The following is a 20,506-nucleotide window of genomic DNA, read 5'->3' on the forward strand; positions in this document are numbered from 1 at the left end:
GATTCACCCTGAAATTTCACCCTCACTTCCCTGTATCCCAAACTTTTGTGTATATATTTTTTGTTTTTTTTTCTATTTATTTATTTTATTTTATTTTTTATTTTGATTGTTTTTAATGTGTGATGTAACAGGAAGTGCCGATGCTTGGACTGTGGTTGCCTGACATTTGAGGGTTTTACGTCTGGCAACAAGAAGCCTGTCAAGTCAAACCCAGTAACCCTTTGCACAATTAACCCCTATCGTCGTACAGTGCTAAATCATGCGTCATGGTTACCACTTTGGAAAGAAGCAGTCAAAGAATGATGACTCATATCTTACTAGAAATGTTTTAGTCTCTGTGGTGAAACATTTCCACCTTAAACGGACATTGTGGAAGAGTAACAGCCATTTCTTTGTGAGCTGCCTATTTAAAAAAAAAAAAAAAAAAAAAAATGTATGCAGAGCTGCTAAAGATGTTTTTTTTATTTTATTTTATTTTTTTTAATTAAGTGGCCAGGACAGTGTTTAACTGCATTTTTAATCATACAATTTACAAAATATGGCACCCAACATGCTAGTTTAAAAGTAATCTTCAAAAAAATATTTGTACAAAAAAGCAATAGAATCCGCCTAAATAATCAGTTTCAGCCCGAGTTGAAAACGGTGACTAGAGCTGTAACTCTTTACCCATGGGCCATATAAAGAATCACACCCCATTGGCCAATAATTCCGGTTCACAAGGAATTGCGGCCAGTGGGTCAAGAACTGCATCCCGTGGTTGAAAAGTTACGAGAAATGGGCCGAAATTCTTCAGCCATGGTCTAATATGCTGTCATAATTGACACCATGGAACATTTCCTGTGTAAATGCCCTCCTATGTTTCCCTTCAATTCTCATCGATGTCCCTTTTGTCTCCCCAGACGACGTATTTCACAGTTTAGGTAAAGAGGACCACAGGCAAGCACCCCCACCCGCCCCCCGAAACAACCCCACCGCACTGAGCCCCCTCCCGCCGCTCTCCGCTCCGTCCCTTCCGCCGGCCCCCGCCACGCACCTCCCCGCCATGGCGCCGCAGTCCTTCCCCAAAATGGCCGCCCCGGCGCCGGACCTGGGGGAGGTCCACCCGGGTCTGTGCCTCCCGCCGGCCGAGCCGGCCGTCTCCTCGTCGGACGGCCCGCTCAGTGCCCCGCCCAGCGTCTGCAGGTGGGTCCGCCTGACGATGACATTTAGTGTGTTTTTTTTTTGTTTTTTTTTTAGCCATCCAAATACTGAATGTTTGTCGCCCGTCCGCCCCCACAGTGATCCCGAATGCGAGGGGCACCGGTGGGAGGGCGACAGGGCGTACGAGCACCCGCCCTACGACGGCGAGGAGAGCCAGGACGAGGACAGCTGCTCGGAACACAGCTCGTCCACTTCCACCTCCACCAATCAGAAGGAAGGGAAGTACTGTGACTGCTGCTACTGCGAGTTCTTCGGCCATGGCGGGGTGAGAACGCAAGCATGTTGATGCAACAACTGGACAGGGCTGCAAATGATTGTTTTTTGTTTTGTTTTTTTTCATTCGGGACGATTACTGTTTTAACAAACATTTATTTAAATGTTTCATTTGTTCAAAAATAAATCCTGAGCAAAATATTACGAGAACAATAATGTATGTTGATTTTAAATAAGTTTTAATGTAAACGTAACATTCATACCTTGTGCAAAAATAGCTCTTCATAAAAATTTATTATTTTCTATGTGCTAGAGAGATCAAAATTAATCGTTTACTCAACAAGTAATTGATTATCAAATTAATCGACAACTATTTTAAAAATCGAGTAATCGTTTTGAGCCATTTTTTAATTCAAAATGGTCCAAATCCTCTCATTTCAGCATGTCAACAGTAATTGTTCACTGATTTCTGTTGTTCTCCATGAAAGAAGGCTGATTATCTTCTAGGAATGTGACGATATATCGATAACGCAATAAATTGTGATACTTTGTCTCCCGATAGATAACTGATACGCCTATCCAAGTATCGCGATATTTGTAGTTAATATACAGCCACGATAATGGCTCCATTGTTTATTACTTATTGAGCAATTACTTGGGGGGCCACTAGGGGGCGCACCTCATAAAAGTGGCCGGGAAAAGTACGGAAATCTTCAGGCGAAGAAGACATTTTAAAAAAGTGTATTATATCTTCAATTTTAACGTTTTAAAATATTTTCTGTTTCGATTTTTTGAAGCACACAATTTCTGAGGAATGTAATATTGATTTAATTGGATTTAATATTTAAGTAGTTTTATTTACTTTTGCAATTTTTAAAATGACAACGAATCAAATTAATTTGATTTATTCCGTCGCGTTTCTCCCCGCAGCCTCCGGCGGCGCCAACCAGCCGCAACTACGCCGAGATGCGCGAGAAGCTGCGCCTGCGCCTGACCAAGCGCAAGGAGGAGCAGCCCAAGCGCGAGGAGCAGCAGCCGGCGCCCGAGCGCGACGCCCCGCTCGGCGGCGTGGAGGACCACCGGCGGGTGGAGGACCTGCTGCAGTTCATCAACAGCGCCGACAGCAAGCCGGCGTCCAGCTCCAAGGCGGCCAAGAGGGCCCGCCACAAGCAGAAGAAGATGGAGGAGAAGGCCCGGCAGGAGGCGGAGGCGCAGCAGGAGGAGCGGCGCCGGCAGCAGGAGGAGGACGAGGCGGCGCTGCAGCGCGAGCTCCTCCGGCTGCAGGAGCACTGCGCCGCCAAAAAGAAGAGGAAGGACAAAGCCAAGGAGAACGCGGCGCCGGCGCCCGGCGGCAACAACCCGCAGCCCCTCAAGCAGACGGCGCAGAACGTGCTGGAGCACCTGCGCAACGGCAAGTCGCAGCTCCTCCAGAACCTCATCTGCCCCAAGGACCTCCGGCCGGAGGCGGAGCCCCGAGCCAACGGCGAGCGCGGCTTCCCGCACCTCCACAGCCACAAGGCCAAGCCCGCCGCCGCCAAGCTGGTCGCGTGCGAGCACGCCCCCGTCAAGAAGGATCCGGAAGCGCCCGTCCACCCCGCAGAGACCAAAGCGGCGCGCCCCAGGCCCGTCGAGGCGCCCGCCGCCCCACCCCCTTCCTCCTCGGAGGCCCGGAGCAGCAACAGGAGCGCCAGCGGCAAAAGGCAGCTGAAGGAAGAGCAGAGGCGGAGCCCGCCCGCGTCCAACCCGTCGCCCTCGCCGCCACCGCCGCCGCCTCGTCTTCACGCTCCCGCCCAGTCGGAACACGCGGAGCAGAACGGTAAACCCCCCAGCGCGGAGTCGCCGCAGCCCAAAGGAAAAGCCAAGAAAAACAAGAAGAAGAAGGGAGACAAGATGAACACCTCCATAGGTGGGTGGCCATCTTTTCACTCAATACTGGCAGACGCACGTTAATACGTCACAAAGTTGAGTTCTCCACAAAAACGAAAATGCTAAAATTAAAAAAATTATTTTGTTCACAAAATAAAATAAAATGAAAATGCTTTTTAAAAAATAATAATAAATAAATAAATAAATACATACATACATTTTTTTTGTTTCCAAATTATATTAAAAAAAACTATATAGCGAAAATGTCCTTTGTTTTAGTCTTTGGTAATTAATTTAATACAGGAACCTATTGGGGATTATTTTTAATGTGATTTTAAGTATATTTATTTTGAAAATAACCGGAATAAAGTCGTTTGAAAGTGATGTCATCTCGCAGCAGCCAATAGAAAAGCACCTTCAGATGACATCGCTCATCGGCGACAATTTTCCGTGCTTGACTTTTGACTCGCCTGCTTTTTCATTTAACTCAGCCGAAATGAAATGCTCTGTAAGAAATGTTACTTTTTTCATTTTACCATGGCGTTTATTTAATATTGCACACAAGCAATACACATACAAAACTAATACTGAAACCAAGCATTTAAAAAAAAAAAAAGCCTAAAACTAATAAGAACTAACAGCACCACCCTGAAAACTAATTAAAACGAACTAAAATTAAAAATCAAAATGAGGAGAGAGAAAAAAAAAAAAGGAAAATTATAAAACTATAATAATAACCCTGGAACTTCTCAAAATGTTTTTTTGATATATATGATATAATGATAATGTATGCGTGCGTTTTTAGATGATGTGTTCCTGCCCAAAGACATCGATCTGGACAGCACGGAGATGGACGAGACGGAGCGAGAGGTGGAGTATTTCAAAAGGTACGTTATCTTTATGTTTGGCAAGCCAGGAGTCGAAATTTAAGTTCAGTTAAGTTCATTTAATATTGCATGAATGGGGGAAAAAAGATTATTCATGATTCCATGAAAAGAAAATTCAAATGAATACGAGTAAATCCCATAAAATGTCAATTTTCAATTTTCTTCTCCATGTTGGTCGAAAAAATCCCAATTCGAAGTATATTTATTTTGAAAATAACCGGAATAAAGTCGTTTAAAGTGATGTCATCTAGCAGCAGCCAATAGAAAAGCACCTTCAGATGACGTCGCTCCTCGGCGACAATTTAATCATGTGTTGCGTTTTAGGTTCTGTTTGGACTCGGCCCGGCAGACGCGTCAGCGGCTGTCAATCAACTGGTCCAACTTTAGCTTGAAGAAGGCCACCTTCGCAGCACACTGAGTCCAGTCCATCCCCCCCTTCCCCCCCTCCCAAAAATAAAAAACAAGGCCACCACGCACCCCCCCCCCCCCCCCCCCCCCCCCCCCCCCCCCCCCTTTATACCGCCACGCGCCACCAATCTACCTTTTCCCCCCGACTGTTTCTTTTCTCCCGACGCTGCCTTGCTTTTCGGACCTGCTCAACTCGGAAGAAAAGCAAAATCCGGATTTTTTATTTTTTTTTTCCTTTTCCCCCCCTCGCGTGCTTGTGTGCTTTTTCGTCAGCCATTTTCTCTCTGACTGAACAAGCCATTATCTAAATTGATTACAAAAAAAATGGACGAAAGATCATTATTATTATTGTTAATTAAAGAGCTGTATTTGACATATTGTGGCTTTTATCCAGTTGACCCCCCAATCACCCCCCCCCCCCCCCAAAAAAAAAAAAGAAAATTCACCCCCACCTCCTTCCTCCAAACATGGCGTCTCAAAAGGGGCTTTGGTAAGCTGGCGTCCACTCTTTGCACCCGCCCAGAATACTTGACAGTTTTTGTTTTTTTTGTCTTTTTTTTTTTTTTTTTTTTTTTTTTTTTTAAGATCCTGTTTAAAAAACAAACAAAAAAAAGTTTTAAAAAAATGTTATCAGATGCATTTTTTTTTTTCTGTTTCTTGACGTTGCATAGCCAGCTTGTTTGCGCGCGTGCGTGAGAGAAGAAAACGGCTCACTATCAAATCGGTTATAGAGTGTCTATTGTATTAACACTGAAAATGCCTGACTGGGTACTTTTTTTTTTTTTTTAACATATTGTTAAGTCATATGGAAACGTGTCTTTCTTTTTGAAAGATGGAATACAATATAGTATGGCAGGGTGTCGTTTCTTGTCTTATTTCTTGGCATTTATGTAGACATATGATTGGAGGGGGGAAAGTAACATGTTAGCACAAAACTAGCTTAGCTTAGCTTCACAGCCCAACTTTTGTAGCTTGTGTATGTAGTTAGTAGGGGTGTAAAAAAAAATCGATTCGGCGATATATCGCGATACTACATCGCGCGATTCTCGAATCGATTCAATAATCGGCAGAATCGTTTTTTTTTGTTTTTTTTTATTTTATTTTTTTTAGGATTCACACCTTGAGCATGGAAGAATGTTATATGAACGGAACATTAAGCCTTAATATTTTATTTTAATGCTGTTCAAACATGAAAAAGATTACAACCTCTATAAGACTGAAATTTCAGATAAATAAATACATTTTCATATAAATCTTACACTCTACAAGCTTACTGATTAGTATTTTCTAAATTTGAATGAAAAAAATCGCAACAATCGACTTATAAATTCGTATCGGGATTAATCGGTATCGAATCGAATCGTGACCTGTGAATCGTGATACGAATCGAATCGTCAGGTACTAGGCAATTCACACCCCTAGTAGTTAGCATTACAACATGATTAGTAGTTAATTAGCTTAACATAGCGGTTGCGTTAAGAGCTATTTAAACTTAGATTCACAACAGGTCCAAGTTTTGTCATCATATTTGTGTATGGCTACTTATAGCTGTAAGCTGAGCTTAGCAAAATCCCTAGATTCATGAAAGGACTGATACTGTGCTTTTAGTGGACAAATTTGCATACAAAGATGGCAATTGTAGGCACATTTGTGTAGTACAGTTAGCATGACACTACACCTTGCTGTTAGCTTAACCCTACAACCGCGCGCTAGGTTTTATGAAAGGAGTAATAGTTTTTTTTTAATAATTTGTATGTGTCGAATAGCCACAGACGTATTTGTGTGCGTAGTTGGTGTTTCGTGGACAGTTAGCATAGATAGTGGACAAGTTTGTGTATGTAGTTAGCATTACAATATTATTAGTAGCTAATTAGCTTAGCATAGCGGTTGCATTAAGTGCTATTGTTTAGATTCACAACAGTCCACGCACGTTTCTGGCTACTCCTAACTGTAAGCTTAGTACGGTTAGCATGACTCTACACCTTGCTGTTAGCTTAGCCCTACAACAGAGCTAGTTTTTATGAAAGGAGTAATGTTTTTAATAATTTGTGTGTGTCGAATGGCCACAGACGCATTTGTGTGCGTAGTTGGCGTTTTGTGGACGGTTAGCCTAGCTTAGCATTTAGCTTTGCAACAACCCTTGTTTTTCTGCCGTGAGCCTTTTAGTAGGTAAGGCAAGGCAGTTTAATTTATCATGTATTTCATACGCAATGTGCCTTACGTAGTTAAACATTTAAAGACAAAGGAATTTAAGACATTAAAAAAAACGATTTACGACTTTTAAAAGCAGAGTAAATCAAGAGTAGGTTACTAAAAGAACATACAGTGTAATATTTGGGGGTAATGGGTTATAGAAATGCTCTAAAAGACCTTATTCATAGGTCTGGGGGGATTTAATAGTACATTTTAAATTATCTAGCATAGCTTTCAAACCGTCCTTTTACTAAAGAAATGTTTTCTAACATTAACGTGCCTTGAGTAGACTCATTTGTGTACATGACATTAAACTGTGCTTAGCAGTTAGCTTTGCGCCGGGGACGCGATTAATTCATGCCATGTTTTGTTTTTTTGTTTTTTTTTGTTCGCAGTGAGTCACACCTCGCACTGGTTTGGTTGTCGTCGTACGGCGCAAAGCGAAAGTCGTTGTGAAATGGAGTACATTCCCCTCGCGCTCACACTGTGTGAAATGAGGTCATAGAGATATGAGAAAGATTTTTTGCTGATGTTTATGGACCCCCAGACGTGACGTGGGAAGAAAATGTCAATCGTAGATACAATATCGATGTTACGTGTGCACTAATATTTATAGGTTTGAGGTCATTCCCATGGACGTCCATGAGTAAGTAAATGAGCGCACTTTTGCTTAACTTACTGTTGACTTCACGAAGAAGGTGCGCTTGATTTACTCCACAACCTGTCCAGGAATTCAATCAGTATTATTTGAGTTTATTGTTTTTGTAGGGCCTGACTGATTAATCAGCTGATGTTAGCCATTTAAGAATCTGCAAAAATTAATTAATTAATTAATTAAAAAACCAAATATATATATATATATATATATATATATGTATTAGCCTATTATTCACACATACAGGCATCATGTTTGTCCTTTCGCACACAGTGGAAAGCACTGGTGATACCTTCCAATACCACTTGTACTTTTTGATACATAAAGTTCCCCCCAATAACAATAATAATTTTAAAGAACGACCAACTAAATATCACAAATACTCTAGAGCATTTTTCCTTAAAATTGCATGACATTAATGGTGACTTTCTATTCTAATTTTTAGTTCCCAATAGTACAACCCCACAGGGACCAATCATGAGATACCTGGTGTCACCCATCCCTACGAAAAACTAATTAAAAGTTAAATTAAACCAAAGCTCAAACCAAATAAACCTAACTAGTGAACAATCCAAAACTATTACAGTGACATGACATCCGCTAGTGTGTATGTGTACTTGTGATCAATCATCGAGGATGAGGAAGTGAAAGGTCGCCGGGTGGTTGCTGCCTCCTTTCAAGGTATGTGATCGTGTCTTTGATGACATCATCCAGCAGGAAGCTCAGTGACTCACTGCGCCCTCGGCTTCATTTTGCCGGCAATGCACGAATGAATGAATGAATGAATGAATGAATGGAACGCTCGTGTACGTTTCACCTTCAAATATGCAAATGAGGGCCAGCGCTTGTCTTTTGAATATGCAAATGAGCACAACACAGCGAGGGAAGGTCAAAAAGTTTCCCTCCATCGGCTTCTTGGATAGCGCGAGGTTTTTTTTTTTTTTTAATGGACGCTTCATTCGGTACACTTGAAAATAGAATTACATTACAGAATCACATATTTTAAGCATGGGTCTGTCCGTTCCATAGGTAATTTTAGTTAACTAAAACTAACGAAAAAACTCACATTCAAAAAAATTTTGTTAACAAAATAACGATAATACTTTTTAAAAAACGAAAACTAACTGAAACTACTTTTTTTTTTTTTTTTTTTTTTTTTACAAAACTATCTATACTTGTCGCAAATTTTTTTCTTATATTAATTTAATGCATGAGCCTTTGGGGATGATTTTAAGTAGATTTATTTTGATATTAACCGGACTAAAGACCGTTTGAAAGTGTGTCACACAGAAGTGACGTCATCTCGCAGCAGCCAACAGAAAAGCACCTTTGGATGACGTTGTCCCATGGTGCTTTTTTAGAATATTGCGCACAAGTAATACACATTTAAAAAAAAAAATAAAAAAAAAAAACTAATACTGAGACTAACTAAAACTAAACTAAGCATTTATTAAATAACTAAAACTAACAGAACCACCCTGAAAACTAATTAAAACTAAATTAAAAAAATTAAACCCAAAACGAAATAAAAATAACTCAAATTGAAAAATTACAAAACCATAATAACCCTGGTCCATTCACATACACAATTAAATGATGAACATTTCTAATTGTGTGTCTATGATTGTGTCTGTGTGGAAATTCCCATTCCCAAGATGAAAGGTAGTCGCACAAAATGTCTGCCGGCCTCAGAAGTGTTAGCAAGCGTGGAATCACTGAAAAGTTCCCACAGCAGTCAAGGTGGGCGACTTGCAAGCTTCTTTCTTTCTTTCTTTCTTTTTTTTTTCCCACTCACGTACAGTAATGTAAGTGGGCTGAAGCCATTGAGTGTAGCTACATGAGAGGGGGGCGTTCAGTCATTTTTAACTTGCGAGTATAAAAGTGTTGTGGGGGGCTTTTTTAGGGTCTTTTCTTTTAACCTTATGACACAGTCCGGATAATAATAGTCATCACGTTGTCTGGAGTCGCACTGCTGCTATGTGGGATGGTGGCTAAACGCTATGTTAGCTTTTTGACTTTTTTTTTTAAAGCTCTTTTCTATACATACATTGTTGTAGTACCACCCAATCACATAAAAAAAAAAAAAAAAATGAAATTAACCACGATTTGTTGACATTGCTAACTTAGTGGCCACTTAACAACGTCCCTCGTTTTATGAAAGCAGGAGGTTGTTGCCTAACATGTAACCATGATTTGTGTACATAGGGGGAAGTAAGCTTAGTTTAGCTTAGCTTCACAACTGTTTTATAAAAGTTTTAGTATCGTTTTCCAAGATATATGGGCTCTAACCCAAAAGCACGAACATCTTACCAGCTAGAAATGCTAATTTTGCTAATTTTTTAGCTAATTTTACAAATATAAGATGTCACTTTTTTTTTTTTAATTTTCATTTTTTTTTTTTATTTGTATTTATTTATTTATTTATTTATTGCTGTACGTCAGAAGAAGGAAAGTCAGTCATTTGAGAATTGCAGTTTTTACGTTTAAAAAAAACTTGCATTTGACGAACACCACGTATTAAAAACAAACTAATTACTCATTTAAAATGAAGCATCGACAGTAAAAAAATAAATAAATAAATAAAAAGATGAAAAGCGAATAACTTGCTCAAACTAAATATAAAAAATAATTATTCATTTTGACTAATTAATAAACTTAAAACAAATAATAGTTTTAGCTAATTTTACCTTTTTTAAAGCATTTTCATGTTTTAATTTTATTTCGTTAATAAATTTTTTTTAAGTGCTTTTAGTTATGTTGTTAATTTTTGTTAACTTTTAATACGTTTGCTCTTGTCGCAGTGTGTTTATGCACGTGTGTCTTTGTTGGAGTGAGTCTGTTTGTCTGGGTGCGCGCGCACGTCTGCATCCTACTTCCTGTTTGAGCAAGGGGATGTCCGACTTCCTGCTCCGACTCCACCGAACCCGTGACAACTGATTCATGCACGCTGTGTGTGTGTATGTGTGTGTCAAAGTGATACTACACGCCGCTTTGTTGCCGCCGCGAGCTTGTTGTGCCCTTGTAACGTTATATACTAGTCGTTTTACAGCTGGTACGTGCGTGCGTGTGTGTCACATGACCCGTTCAGGGGATTTCCCCCATCACGCGCATGTAAATGTTACATGACACGCTATGAGTATGAGGTCACTGATCTTTTTTTTTAAACTGGGCTAACGCAAAAAGACAAGCAGTTTGACACACTTTCGAAATAATACACATGCTTAACGATATTCATCATCCATGAGGTAAATATATTTATATAAACCACTGCAAACATGTAGCTATACGGTTTCAAACCATCACTCCGACAACATTCCTAGGAAATCACAATGTCAAGTTAGTCCGTAAAAAGGGTCAAACAATGGAACCTTGCTCCTGTAATTTAATGGATCTCTGTTTTATTTCTTTTCAAAGAATATGTTTAGCAAATAGCTTATTAAATTTTGCAACATAACCTTGGTGGTAGTTCACAATGAAAATATCAGACAGAGTTTCATTTATGAAATATTTTATTATAAAAATAGAGGATTAGCTAAGATGGAGGAGGAGAAAAAAAAGCACCATATCTTCCAAAATCTTTTTGTTGTCTTTTGGCAACATTACAAATTAAATAAATACATTGGTATATTTTATATTAAAATAATCTAACAGTATAAGAATATCTTATGGCTTCTGTGTATGAAAATAAATTATGAATAGATTTCTAGCACCAAATAAGATTTTGTGATTCAACATAGGAGGAAGCTTATACAGTTTGTTATCAAAGTACGCAAATAAAGTCTTGGGCCAACCATTACGAGGATCGTTTTAAGCTATCGTGACCGTTGTTTGACATTACGAGTGAACGGTGACGTTTTGGAACAAAAATCTTCAAATTGAATGGGTTTCGTTAAAAAAAAAAAAAATCTGAAAGTTTACTCATATTTATTCAAACAAAAGTCGAAAGCTTTTGACTTTTACGTAAAAATTTTAATTAAAAAAAATAATAGCACTCTTTTTTTTTTTTCCTGAAAATGGTAAAAAAAAAAAAAAAAAAATGTCCCAAAGCTGTTATGCTAACAATATTGTAATCTCACAAAAACAGCGAATAGTTAACCCCAAGACTTTAACACATAACCTGAACTCAAGTCTTAAATGATTCTCGCTGACAAGGTGCAACAAAAGTCGTTTTTTTTTGTTTTTTTTGTTTCGTTTTTTTGTTCAAGTTGAGGTATACCATGTAGTGCGCAAAAGTGTTCCGGTCGTGCTCACAAGGTGGCGCACTCCTCGCAGTGGTTGAGGTACCGTGCGGCGTCGTCCTCGCTGAAGGTGGCCAAGCAGCGCGGGCACTGCAGATCCGACGGGACCTCCGCCAGGGCGGCGTTCTGCGGTAACAACGCGGGTAACGCCACCGGCGGGGGCGGGGCTGCCGCCGCGGAGGGGGCCGACTGACGCTGCATGTTGGCCCTGGCCACCGTCCGGTCGCCGACGTCGCGGTGGTGGCGCCGCGACGACGACGACGTCGTCGACACCCGGTGGCCGATGTGCACGTGACACACGGGGACCTCTCGGGTTTCTCGGCTCGCTCCCTGCCAAAAAGATGTTTCGTAGCCGTTAGCATGTTGCTAATACGTGACCAGCAAGCACGATTGGGCTTTGTTGACAAACAACTCCATGAACATTTTTGTTTTCATTATGTACAATTTAAATTAATAATAGTTTGTTTTTTTCTGAAAAGTTTGCATGAACCAAAAAAACTGTTTGACTTACAATTACATTCTTCCATTTGATAACAATAAATGAAGTCTGGTTGCCGTGGCTAAAAATAATATAAATGACAACAACAAAAAAAACATGAAATGTGCTTTACACATTATAAATAAAAACAACCTGAAAATTAATTCCTACAAGTCAAGTTTCAGCCACAAAAAAAAAAAAATAATATATATATATATATATATATATATATATATATATATAAACAGGCAAAAAGTAACAGCTAACAACAGACCAAAATTTTGAGACATTTCCAAAATTATTTAATTAAAGAAAAATGTGGAACCCTGACACCCCCCCCCCCCCCCTAAAAAAAAAACAAAACTGTCATGACTGACATGAAATATGTACATGCAGTTAAATTAAGGAAAAAGCAAAAAAAAATTATATATATATATTTTTTTTTTTTACAATTTTCTGGATATATATATATTTTTTTTGCAATTAAAAAAAAGAAATTCTCTGATTTTTATCACAAATTTGATTATCATGATGTTTTCGTGTAGAAAACGATTAAAAAGATAACCTGAGGATTGTCGAAAAAGGTACAATTTTAAGTCTGTGTCCCAACTTTGTTTTTCTCTCTTTTTTTCCAAAAATCAAAATTGTTGGATTTTTTTTCTCCCGCAATAATTTCCAAAAGCTCACTGTAGAAAGAAAGAAAGAAAGAAAGATAAAGAAAGAAAGAAAGAAAGAATCACCTGTTTGTGTATCTGCTGCTTCAAGTGACAAATTTGCTCCTTGAGGTCTTGAATGCGTCCTTGCGCTCGCTCCCGGTCAGCTCGCTCCGACTTGAAATCCTCCGTGTAGATGAGTACCTGAAGAATCCATCAAAATGTTGGAAAAGAAAAAAAACAAACGTTAAATTATGACAAACGTTAAATCTGCAACAAGTTTTTTTTCTGTCAAGCTCGCATCAGGTTTTCCGTGTCCTAAAACACTTTTGCGATGAACAAACAACCGACCGACCTGCTGCTCCAGCGTCTGGACGCGTTCTCGGTTTTTCCTGGCGGCCTCCCGGGCTTCTCCTCGCAGCCTGGCGCACTCGCTCAGCTTGTCCTCCAGCAAGCCGTTGAGTCGGGAAATCTCGTTCTGCAGCAAGGCGGCGCTCGCCGAGCCGAGCGAGGGAACGAGCGTCGTCGTCGTCGCCGTCGCCGCCGACGACTTCTTGAGGCGCTGGCACAGTCCTCGGATGTAGTCCTCCCTGCTCGAGTCGTACTTCTGCCACTGCGAGTTCAGACCTTGCACCTGCAATCATGGTTGGAAAGCCTTTAACAATCACGTTTTTTTGGTTTTTTTTTTTAAACATTTTTTTTTCTTACGTAGGCGACACGCTGCTTCAGCTGCTGATTCTCCTCCTCAAGTTGTCGCATTTGCGAGTTTGTACATCTGTCGGGCGACTCAGGCGGCTGTTGGCAATTAAACGGGATGGAATTAGCATTGAAATCTGAATTTACTGTTATTTTTTTTTGTAATGTGAAAAATTGCTAGCAGAATTGTTTTTTCTTTGTTTGTTAGCATTGTGCAAAAATAGCTAGCTTGCGTTCAAATCCGAATCCAAGAAGTTGTTTTTTGCTTTTGCTAACTTTGTGGAAAAAATGCTAGCTGGACTGCAGTAAAATCTGTAAAATAAATAAGTAAATAATAATAATAAAAAAGAAATAAATAATCTCTTGTTTTTAGTTACAACTGTGGAAAAATTGCACGCAGGTTTGCATTAAAATCCAAACTCCAGAATTGTCTCAGTTTGCATAAAAATCAAAATGACATTAGAAATACATTTGTGCTCGTTATCACTGAAAATTTGCAAATGACTTCCATTTTAGTTTGTTTATTTACGTTTTCATGTAGGTAGTTAGCATTAAAAGAAAAAAAAAATACTTCTGATCTATACGAAACATTGGGGGAAATGTGGGAATCTGTTTTGGGGGGTTTTTGTAGTTAGAAATGTGGAAAATTGCTTGCTGGATTGTTTTTGTTTTTAGCATTTTAGCATGCTAGCATTTGAAAAATTACTAGCTTTTTACTTATTGGTTAGCGTTCAAATCTGAACCCAGGAATTTTTTCACCCTGTAGAGTTACTTTTTTTTGTAGCTAGAAATGTGGAAAATTGCTTGCTAGGTTGTTTTTTAGCATTTTAGCATGCTAGCATCTTGGAAAATTAGTATCTTTTGTTCATTGGTTAGTGTTTAAATATGAATACAGGATTTTTTTTTTCCCATGTGGAATTAGCATTGTAAAAAAAAAAAAGCTATCTTTTGTTTGATATTGTGATACGACATCTGCAAGTCTCACCGTTTATCGAGATGTCGTTAGTTAATTGATAAAATCTCGACATGAACTTTTACATTCCCGTACTAGTCTCAACACTTATTATTATTGTTAGCATCAAATATATTATTCCCCTGCAAGTCTCATTACTTTTTGTGTCATTCACATTATTGTTAACCTATCTAGGGCTGCAACTAAATTATTTTAACAGATGAATTTGTGGATTAATCAATTAATCTCAAACTCCCCCAAAAATTTCCATCTCTCCATTCATAAACAGGATATTATTTTAAATTGACAGCACAGAAATTACACAAACATAAATGAGTTATGATTCAGTTTACTACTTTGGTCCGTAACATTTCAGAAAATATGCAAAAATTGTTTTCCCAAGTAAAAACAGACGTTTTATTTTGGATTCGTCACAACGATTATCAGTCAATATTAACTGTTGAGTGGCTGAAATTAAGAGGATTTGGCAAATTTTAAATTGCATTGATGAATTTGATAATTGATTAGTTGGATACATTCCAAGTTTCACAACTTATCAACATATCATCATAATATCTTTAGTTGACATCAAAATATCGACACAATTATCCTACATTCCCCGCCCACTAATTGTAGCTAAACTACGGGGGGGTGCACGCCCACCTGCGTAGCGGCTTGCTCGCCCGCCCGGGCCCCCTCGCCCGCCTTGTTCTTCTTCTCCAGCTTGGCCATCAGCTGCCGGCACACGTGGACGGTGGCCCCCAGCTGGCCCCGCAGCTGCTCGGCCTCCTCGGCCAGCGACGTGCACAGCACGGCCCTGGTGGCCTCGGCCGAGCGCAGCCTCCCGAGCTCCAGGTCCGTGTCGGCGGGATCCCCGTTCGATTCCCCGGGGCTCTTGGCGCTGGCCAGCTGCGCGTCCTTCTGACGCAGCTGTTCGCTCAGCCGCTGGATCTCCTGCATGGGGAAAAAAAAAAAAAGCGCTTGTAAATCAATATGTAGCCAGTAAATGTTTGTTCAAAAGTTAAAAAAAACAAAAAAACAAGATGGATTGCGTTCAAATCCAAATTCAGGATTTTGATAACATTGGAAAAAAAATTGCATGAAAATCCACAGACAGGAATTCGATACGCTATTTTTCAACATTGTGAACCATTCAATTGGGTTGAAATAAAAATAATTGTTTTTTAATTTTAAAAAAAAATGAAAAACTAATTTTTGCTTTTCGATATTGTAAAAAATATGATAAAATTATTATTATTTTTTTGCATTTGTGAGCATCATGGGGAAATTGATATCAGGTTGTGTTTAAATCAAAACTGTGCATTTTTTCTTGCTACATCTTTTAACGTGAGAAATTTTATTAAATTCCACTCTGCCATGTTTTTGGGGGCTTTTGAGAAATTTGTGAAAAATTGCATTAAATCCAAGTACAAGATTTTTCACCACTATTTTTTGTACTGACTGTATTCAAATCGTGACATTTTAGTTAGAATTAAGATTGCTCGCCAAATCCAGAATTTCAAATTTTTGCCTATTTTGAGAGCTTGGTTAAAAAAAATAAAAATGATAGCAAGATTGCCTTAAAATATGAATCTAGGATTTTTTTTCTTAACACTGAGACCTGCAATAAAACCCACTTCCAATGGTTTTGTTAGCATTGTTAAAAAAAAATAAATAAATGAAAAATTGATTGTGCTGAAATCCAAATTCAGGATTTTGCTTCCATGCTTTTGTTTGCATTGTGAAAATTTGAAATAAAATCCATTGTGTGAAAATCCACATTTTTTTTTGTTTTTTTGTTTAAATATAGCTTTTCTTATGATCGTAACAAATTGCAGGCTAGTTAGTATTTAAATCACAACTTTGTTTTTCTTCTTCTTCTACAAATCCCCTATTTAAAAAAAAATAAAAATAAAAAAGTGACTTGACTTGCACGTGTCAAATTGTAATTTGTCTTCTCTTAAAATAATAATTTTTAAAAAATCAAATACCTAATAAATTGTGACTGTCTCAAAATCGATTTTTTTTATTTGTTCACAAAGTGTTACTTTAATAACTCTGAATTTGGTTTAACTGTTTAATGAAAGAATGACTTTATTTAAACTCACCACATTTCCCCCCTCAAACAATTGAACTATTTTTCTTTTAACATCGATCAGAAAGTTACTGCCTTCTTAACGATCGATGAAAATATTATTTTGACAACCCCCCAAATATATTCCAGTGACCCATTTTGGGGCGCCAACCCACAGTTTGAGAACACCTGCTTGACCCAACAGCCGTTGTTAGTCATGCTAATAATAATAACAACTAGAATTTGAATAAATAGTATCAAAGAACGAACAAACGCTTGAAAAAAAAAAGTACCTCTTCTTGTCTGACCACTTTCAAATCCGTCTCGTTGCTCTTCTGCTTCAGTTTGTAGATTTCTTTGCACAAACTCTCCAGCAGCGACTTGGACGGCCCGACCACCACCGACTGGCCGTCGCCCACCGCCACGCACAGCCTCTCGTGGCCGGCCAGCCTCAGCTTGAGCTCGGCGATGATGTTGTCCTTCACCGCCAGCTGCTTGGAAAGGAGCTCCATCTCCTGCCGGCTCTCGTGGTAAAGCGTGTTGAGCGTGCTGTAGCTCCGCTTCTTGTCCGCGTCGGCTGCCTCCATTTTTTTTTTTTTTTGCGGCGGTTTTCGTGGCTTTGCTCCGTTTTAGTAATCCACCATTTGACGGTTTCCTTCTCGAATGTAGCCGAGGAAAGCGCGCGGTTGTTAGGGCGGTGTGGCTTCACGCCGTCGACGATAATATAACCGAGCGGGGGATTTCCTGGGGAACTTCCCTTGGAATTTTGGAGATTCGTCAAAGTGAGCCCCGTGTGCCCTCGCAGACTCACCGTCTCCGGGAGACATTATGAAACAAATTGTCCCCCTTTTTTATTCACCCGAATGAACATTTACTCCAAAAATCTGAATTAATGGCGAGAAATTTAAACGAGCTAGTTGGCTGCTAAAGTACCGGTGGTGCGTTTCATAACCGCGGGAAAAACAATAACTTGAACTCTAAACTAGGTTTCGACGGATTTAAAACGAGATAACTAAGTGCAAATGTTTATAAAACTACCCAAATATCCGCGTCGGCGTTCACTCATGGGTGTTTGGCAACAATTTTGTCCGGAACATTGGAAGGCGCCGTGTGTCAGCGTAGTTTACAGGGTTTCCACACGCACACGTAAACGCCACATCACAACGAATTCCCCAACAGTTCCGACAAAGTACACAACACAACCTGTTGTTGGCAATGAATGCAGCATGACCAAATTATGGGACATAAATTCACGTCAACTCCTCGGGCGTAATCAAGAGTCATGAGCTGCAGGAAATTTAAACGAAAATGAGGAAAGGCTGCCTTACTAAACCGTTCCTTGCAGAGTTTTGGCAACAATTCTGGCCGGAACGTTGGAAAACGCCATTTAAACATTGTAAACGTACACGTTAATGCAGCGTCATATAGTAAATTTCCCAGTTCATATAACAGGACAATGCATTTTTGTGTTACAAAATCAGTGAATGCACCCTTATGGGAAAACATGCTGTTAGCTAGCCAGGAAATGTCATGAATCAGTTCCAGCAAAAAAACAAAACAAGAAATGAAATGCATTCTATAACATACTAGTTAAAACAACACAGAAACGTAAACACAGCATAATTAAATGACTTGATTGAATGAAATGAATTAAAGATTAAAACATGGCAAATACAAATATGTTTAAAAAAAACACACACAATTAAGGAAAAACGAATATTTAAGTCTTGTTTAAAAAATAATAATAATAAAAAAAGATTAAAACAATTTCAAAAACACTTCTGAGCAAATTAAAAAAACTAAATGTCCACTAAAATGTGTAAAAATGCAATCAAACATACAACAAAACATAAGAAATGTGGACAGTCAACATAAAAAAATAATAATAGGGCCTGAAATTAAATAAACTGGTGTTTTTGTTTGTTTGTTTGTTTTTAATTCAAGTAAACAAGCCAATCTAGCAAAAAGTGTTGCGTCTGTCTGTTTTGCAGTTTTGTGGACATATTTCACAAGTAAACATGAACTTATGTATTTTACGTCCCTTTATTCCATGACCTCACCACCTTGCTTGTTCGGGCTGTGCAAAGCGGTTAAGAATGCGGCCTGTGACCGCAAGGAATCAGGTTTGAGTCCCTCACCGTTAACATGATGCACGGCTCCATCTTGTGGACATAATCGGTATTGCTCCAGTTTGTTGCCTTTCATAACGTGAGCGCCCCAGTATGATTGATCGCGTTCTTATTCTTGTTTGATGACAGTATGACACAAACACAATTATGTTTTGTTTTTTTTATCCAAGCTTACGCGAAAAAAAAAAAAACTTCAATGATGATTCAGTTGAAATGTATCAAAAATAAGATAATTAAACTGAACCTCAATGTTTAAAACATATATTATTTCATGCAAATGTACAGTATTGTTCTTAAAAGTTAGAACTAAATCATAATGGATAAAAAGAAAATTAAAACACTGTACCATTATACAGTTTTTTCGTGTACCACTAGAGGGAGTACCACACCTTGATATTTTTTTTTAATTAATTTTTTTTTTACATATATTTAAAAAAATGATACCTATTTTATATCATTCTTATTTGAAAATAATTGACCAATCTCTATATTTGGAGTTTTCTTTTTATTCTTTAACTCAATTTAAACATAACAACATAACATTTTTATCATTTGTATTCTTTTTTTTTCATTCAAATCTAAAATTTATTTGACATATTTGTATATGGAAACATATATAATATGCACAATATTTTTTAAAAATCAGTTTTTAAATGTCATAGCTACTTAGGATGTTACTTATTGCTGCCTATATTACTATTATTTACACACAAACAAGCTGTCAAATGTGCATTTTTATACATATACGTTTTAAAAAAATTACACTTACAAGCAAAAAGCTCACCAATGTGTTAGTTGCATTTTGGTGTGCAATGTTTCGAATTTACATGGGAAAAGCCAAATCAGCAGTTTTGGCATGCAGATTGCTAACGCTGCACATCGATAAGCCGCATCGCCAATTAGCCTTAGCGGAGCAATTAGCAGCCGCTATTAGCATATCGGCGTCAATATAGCGAAAGGATGGGCTGATGTGGTCAAAATGGAAAAGTGGTACAGTGGCAATGTTTTAGTCACCTGACGTTACATCTTCTGTCCTGCAAAAATCACCTGGTGATCTTCAGAAGCACTTGTTATCAATCAAATAAAAATAAATACATGTATTTTTTTTAATCCTCAATATAAAACTGTTATTTAAGTTAAAAAACTTTTTAAAAAAAAGTTCTCATCATTTTTTTCTAGCATGTGTCTTGACTGTCAAATCACATTTTGCCTTCTACCTATTAGGGATGTAACAATATCCAAACATCACGATACGATATTATCACGCTATGAAGGCCACAATACGATAATTATCACGATATTGTGGGGTGAATGGTGACATAAAAAAAAAAAAAAGTCACAATATTGTGTAAAAAAAAACCCAACCCAAAACAAAACAATATTGTGCTGATACAGCAATGAAAATTGTTATAAAAATATTATATATATAAATATCTATAAATATATGTATCGAGGCACTTACTCCACAAATTGACTCGGTTCGCAAGCAAATTACTTTCCCCTTCATCTGACCATGAGCGTGGATTTTAAACGTATAAGGGCCAAAACATGTCTTGTGAAACTAAAAAACAAACAAACAAAAAAACTAGCCACCAGGGGGTGCTAGAACTGCACAAATGGAAATCAACCTGACTTTTTTGAACAGATGTGCTGCTTTTCATAACGTGACACGACGACGACGATATATTGTTGGAGATGTGATATCACGATATTGCCCGTATCGTTACATCCCTACTACCTATACGTGTTTCCAAAATGGTGTTTTTTGTTTTTTTGTTGTTGTTGTTTTTTTTTTTTTTAAGGAAGACCGGACATTGTGTGGATTGCTGGCTGGTTTGTTTACTTTTAAACCAGTTTTTTTTTT

At 38.4% G+C, this 20,506-nt stretch overlaps 2 protein-coding genes across 5 annotated transcripts in view; one reads left to right on the forward strand and one right to left on the reverse strand.

Moving 5' to 3' along the window:
- Nucleotides 1–17,021, forward strand: part of fam193a (family with sequence similarity 193 member A) — a 32,928-nt gene extending 15,907 nt beyond the window's left edge. For 3 of the 4 annotated variants that reach the window (XM_077525279.1, XM_077525278.1, XM_077525281.1), the window contains 5 exons: nucleotides 900–1,182; nucleotides 1,279–1,465; nucleotides 2,344–3,319; nucleotides 4,085–4,166; nucleotides 4,491–4,634. In XM_077525279.1, coding sequence (XP_077381405.1) covers nucleotides 900–1,182; nucleotides 1,279–1,465; nucleotides 2,344–3,319; nucleotides 4,085–4,166; nucleotides 4,491–4,584 — 1,622 coding nt within the window. In that variant the 3' untranslated portion in view covers nucleotides 4,585–4,634. Of the gene's footprint in view, nucleotides 1–899; nucleotides 1,183–1,278; nucleotides 1,466–2,343; nucleotides 3,320–4,084; nucleotides 4,167–4,490; nucleotides 4,635–16,857 lie in introns of those variants that run through there. The other variant, XM_077525280.1, reaches the window with a different exon arrangement.
- Nucleotides 10,914–19,076, reverse strand: tnip2 (TNFAIP3 interacting protein 2). The gene is made up of 6 exons (XM_077525290.1): nucleotides 16,807–19,076; nucleotides 15,103–15,393; nucleotides 13,500–13,586; nucleotides 13,147–13,425; nucleotides 12,879–12,995; nucleotides 10,914–11,990 (listed from the first exon to the last, which is right to left on the reverse strand). The coding sequence occupies exons 1-6, from the start codon at nucleotides 17,098–17,100 to the stop codon at nucleotides 11,670–11,672; spliced, it is 1,389 nt and encodes a 462-aa protein (XP_077381416.1). The 5' UTR covers nucleotides 17,101–19,076; the 3' UTR covers nucleotides 10,914–11,669.
- Nucleotides 19,077–20,506: the final 1,430 nt, after the last annotated feature.

The sequence above is a fragment of the Festucalex cinctus genome, chromosome 6 (assembly GCF_051991245.1).
Source record: "Festucalex cinctus isolate MCC-2025b chromosome 6, RoL_Fcin_1.0, whole genome shotgun sequence".
In the NCBI taxonomy this organism is placed as follows: Eukaryota; Metazoa; Chordata; class Actinopteri; order Syngnathiformes; family Syngnathidae; genus Festucalex; species Festucalex cinctus.

Bases quoted from the DNA above. Each gene is read 5' to 3' on its own strand.
- tnip2 (XM_077525290.1), bottom strand. From the start codon at position 17,100: ATGGAGGCAGCCGACGCGGACAAGAAGCGGAGCTACAGCACGCTCAAC. The intron at 12,996-13,146 runs GTCGGTCGGTTG...TGGATTCTTCAG, and splicing joins TCCAGACGCTGGAGCAGCAG to GTACTCATCTACACGGAGGA. The intron at 11,991-12,878 runs GTGATTCTTTCT...TCTTTTTGGCAG, and splicing joins AGCAGCAGATACACAAACAG to GGAGCGAGCCGAGAAACCCG.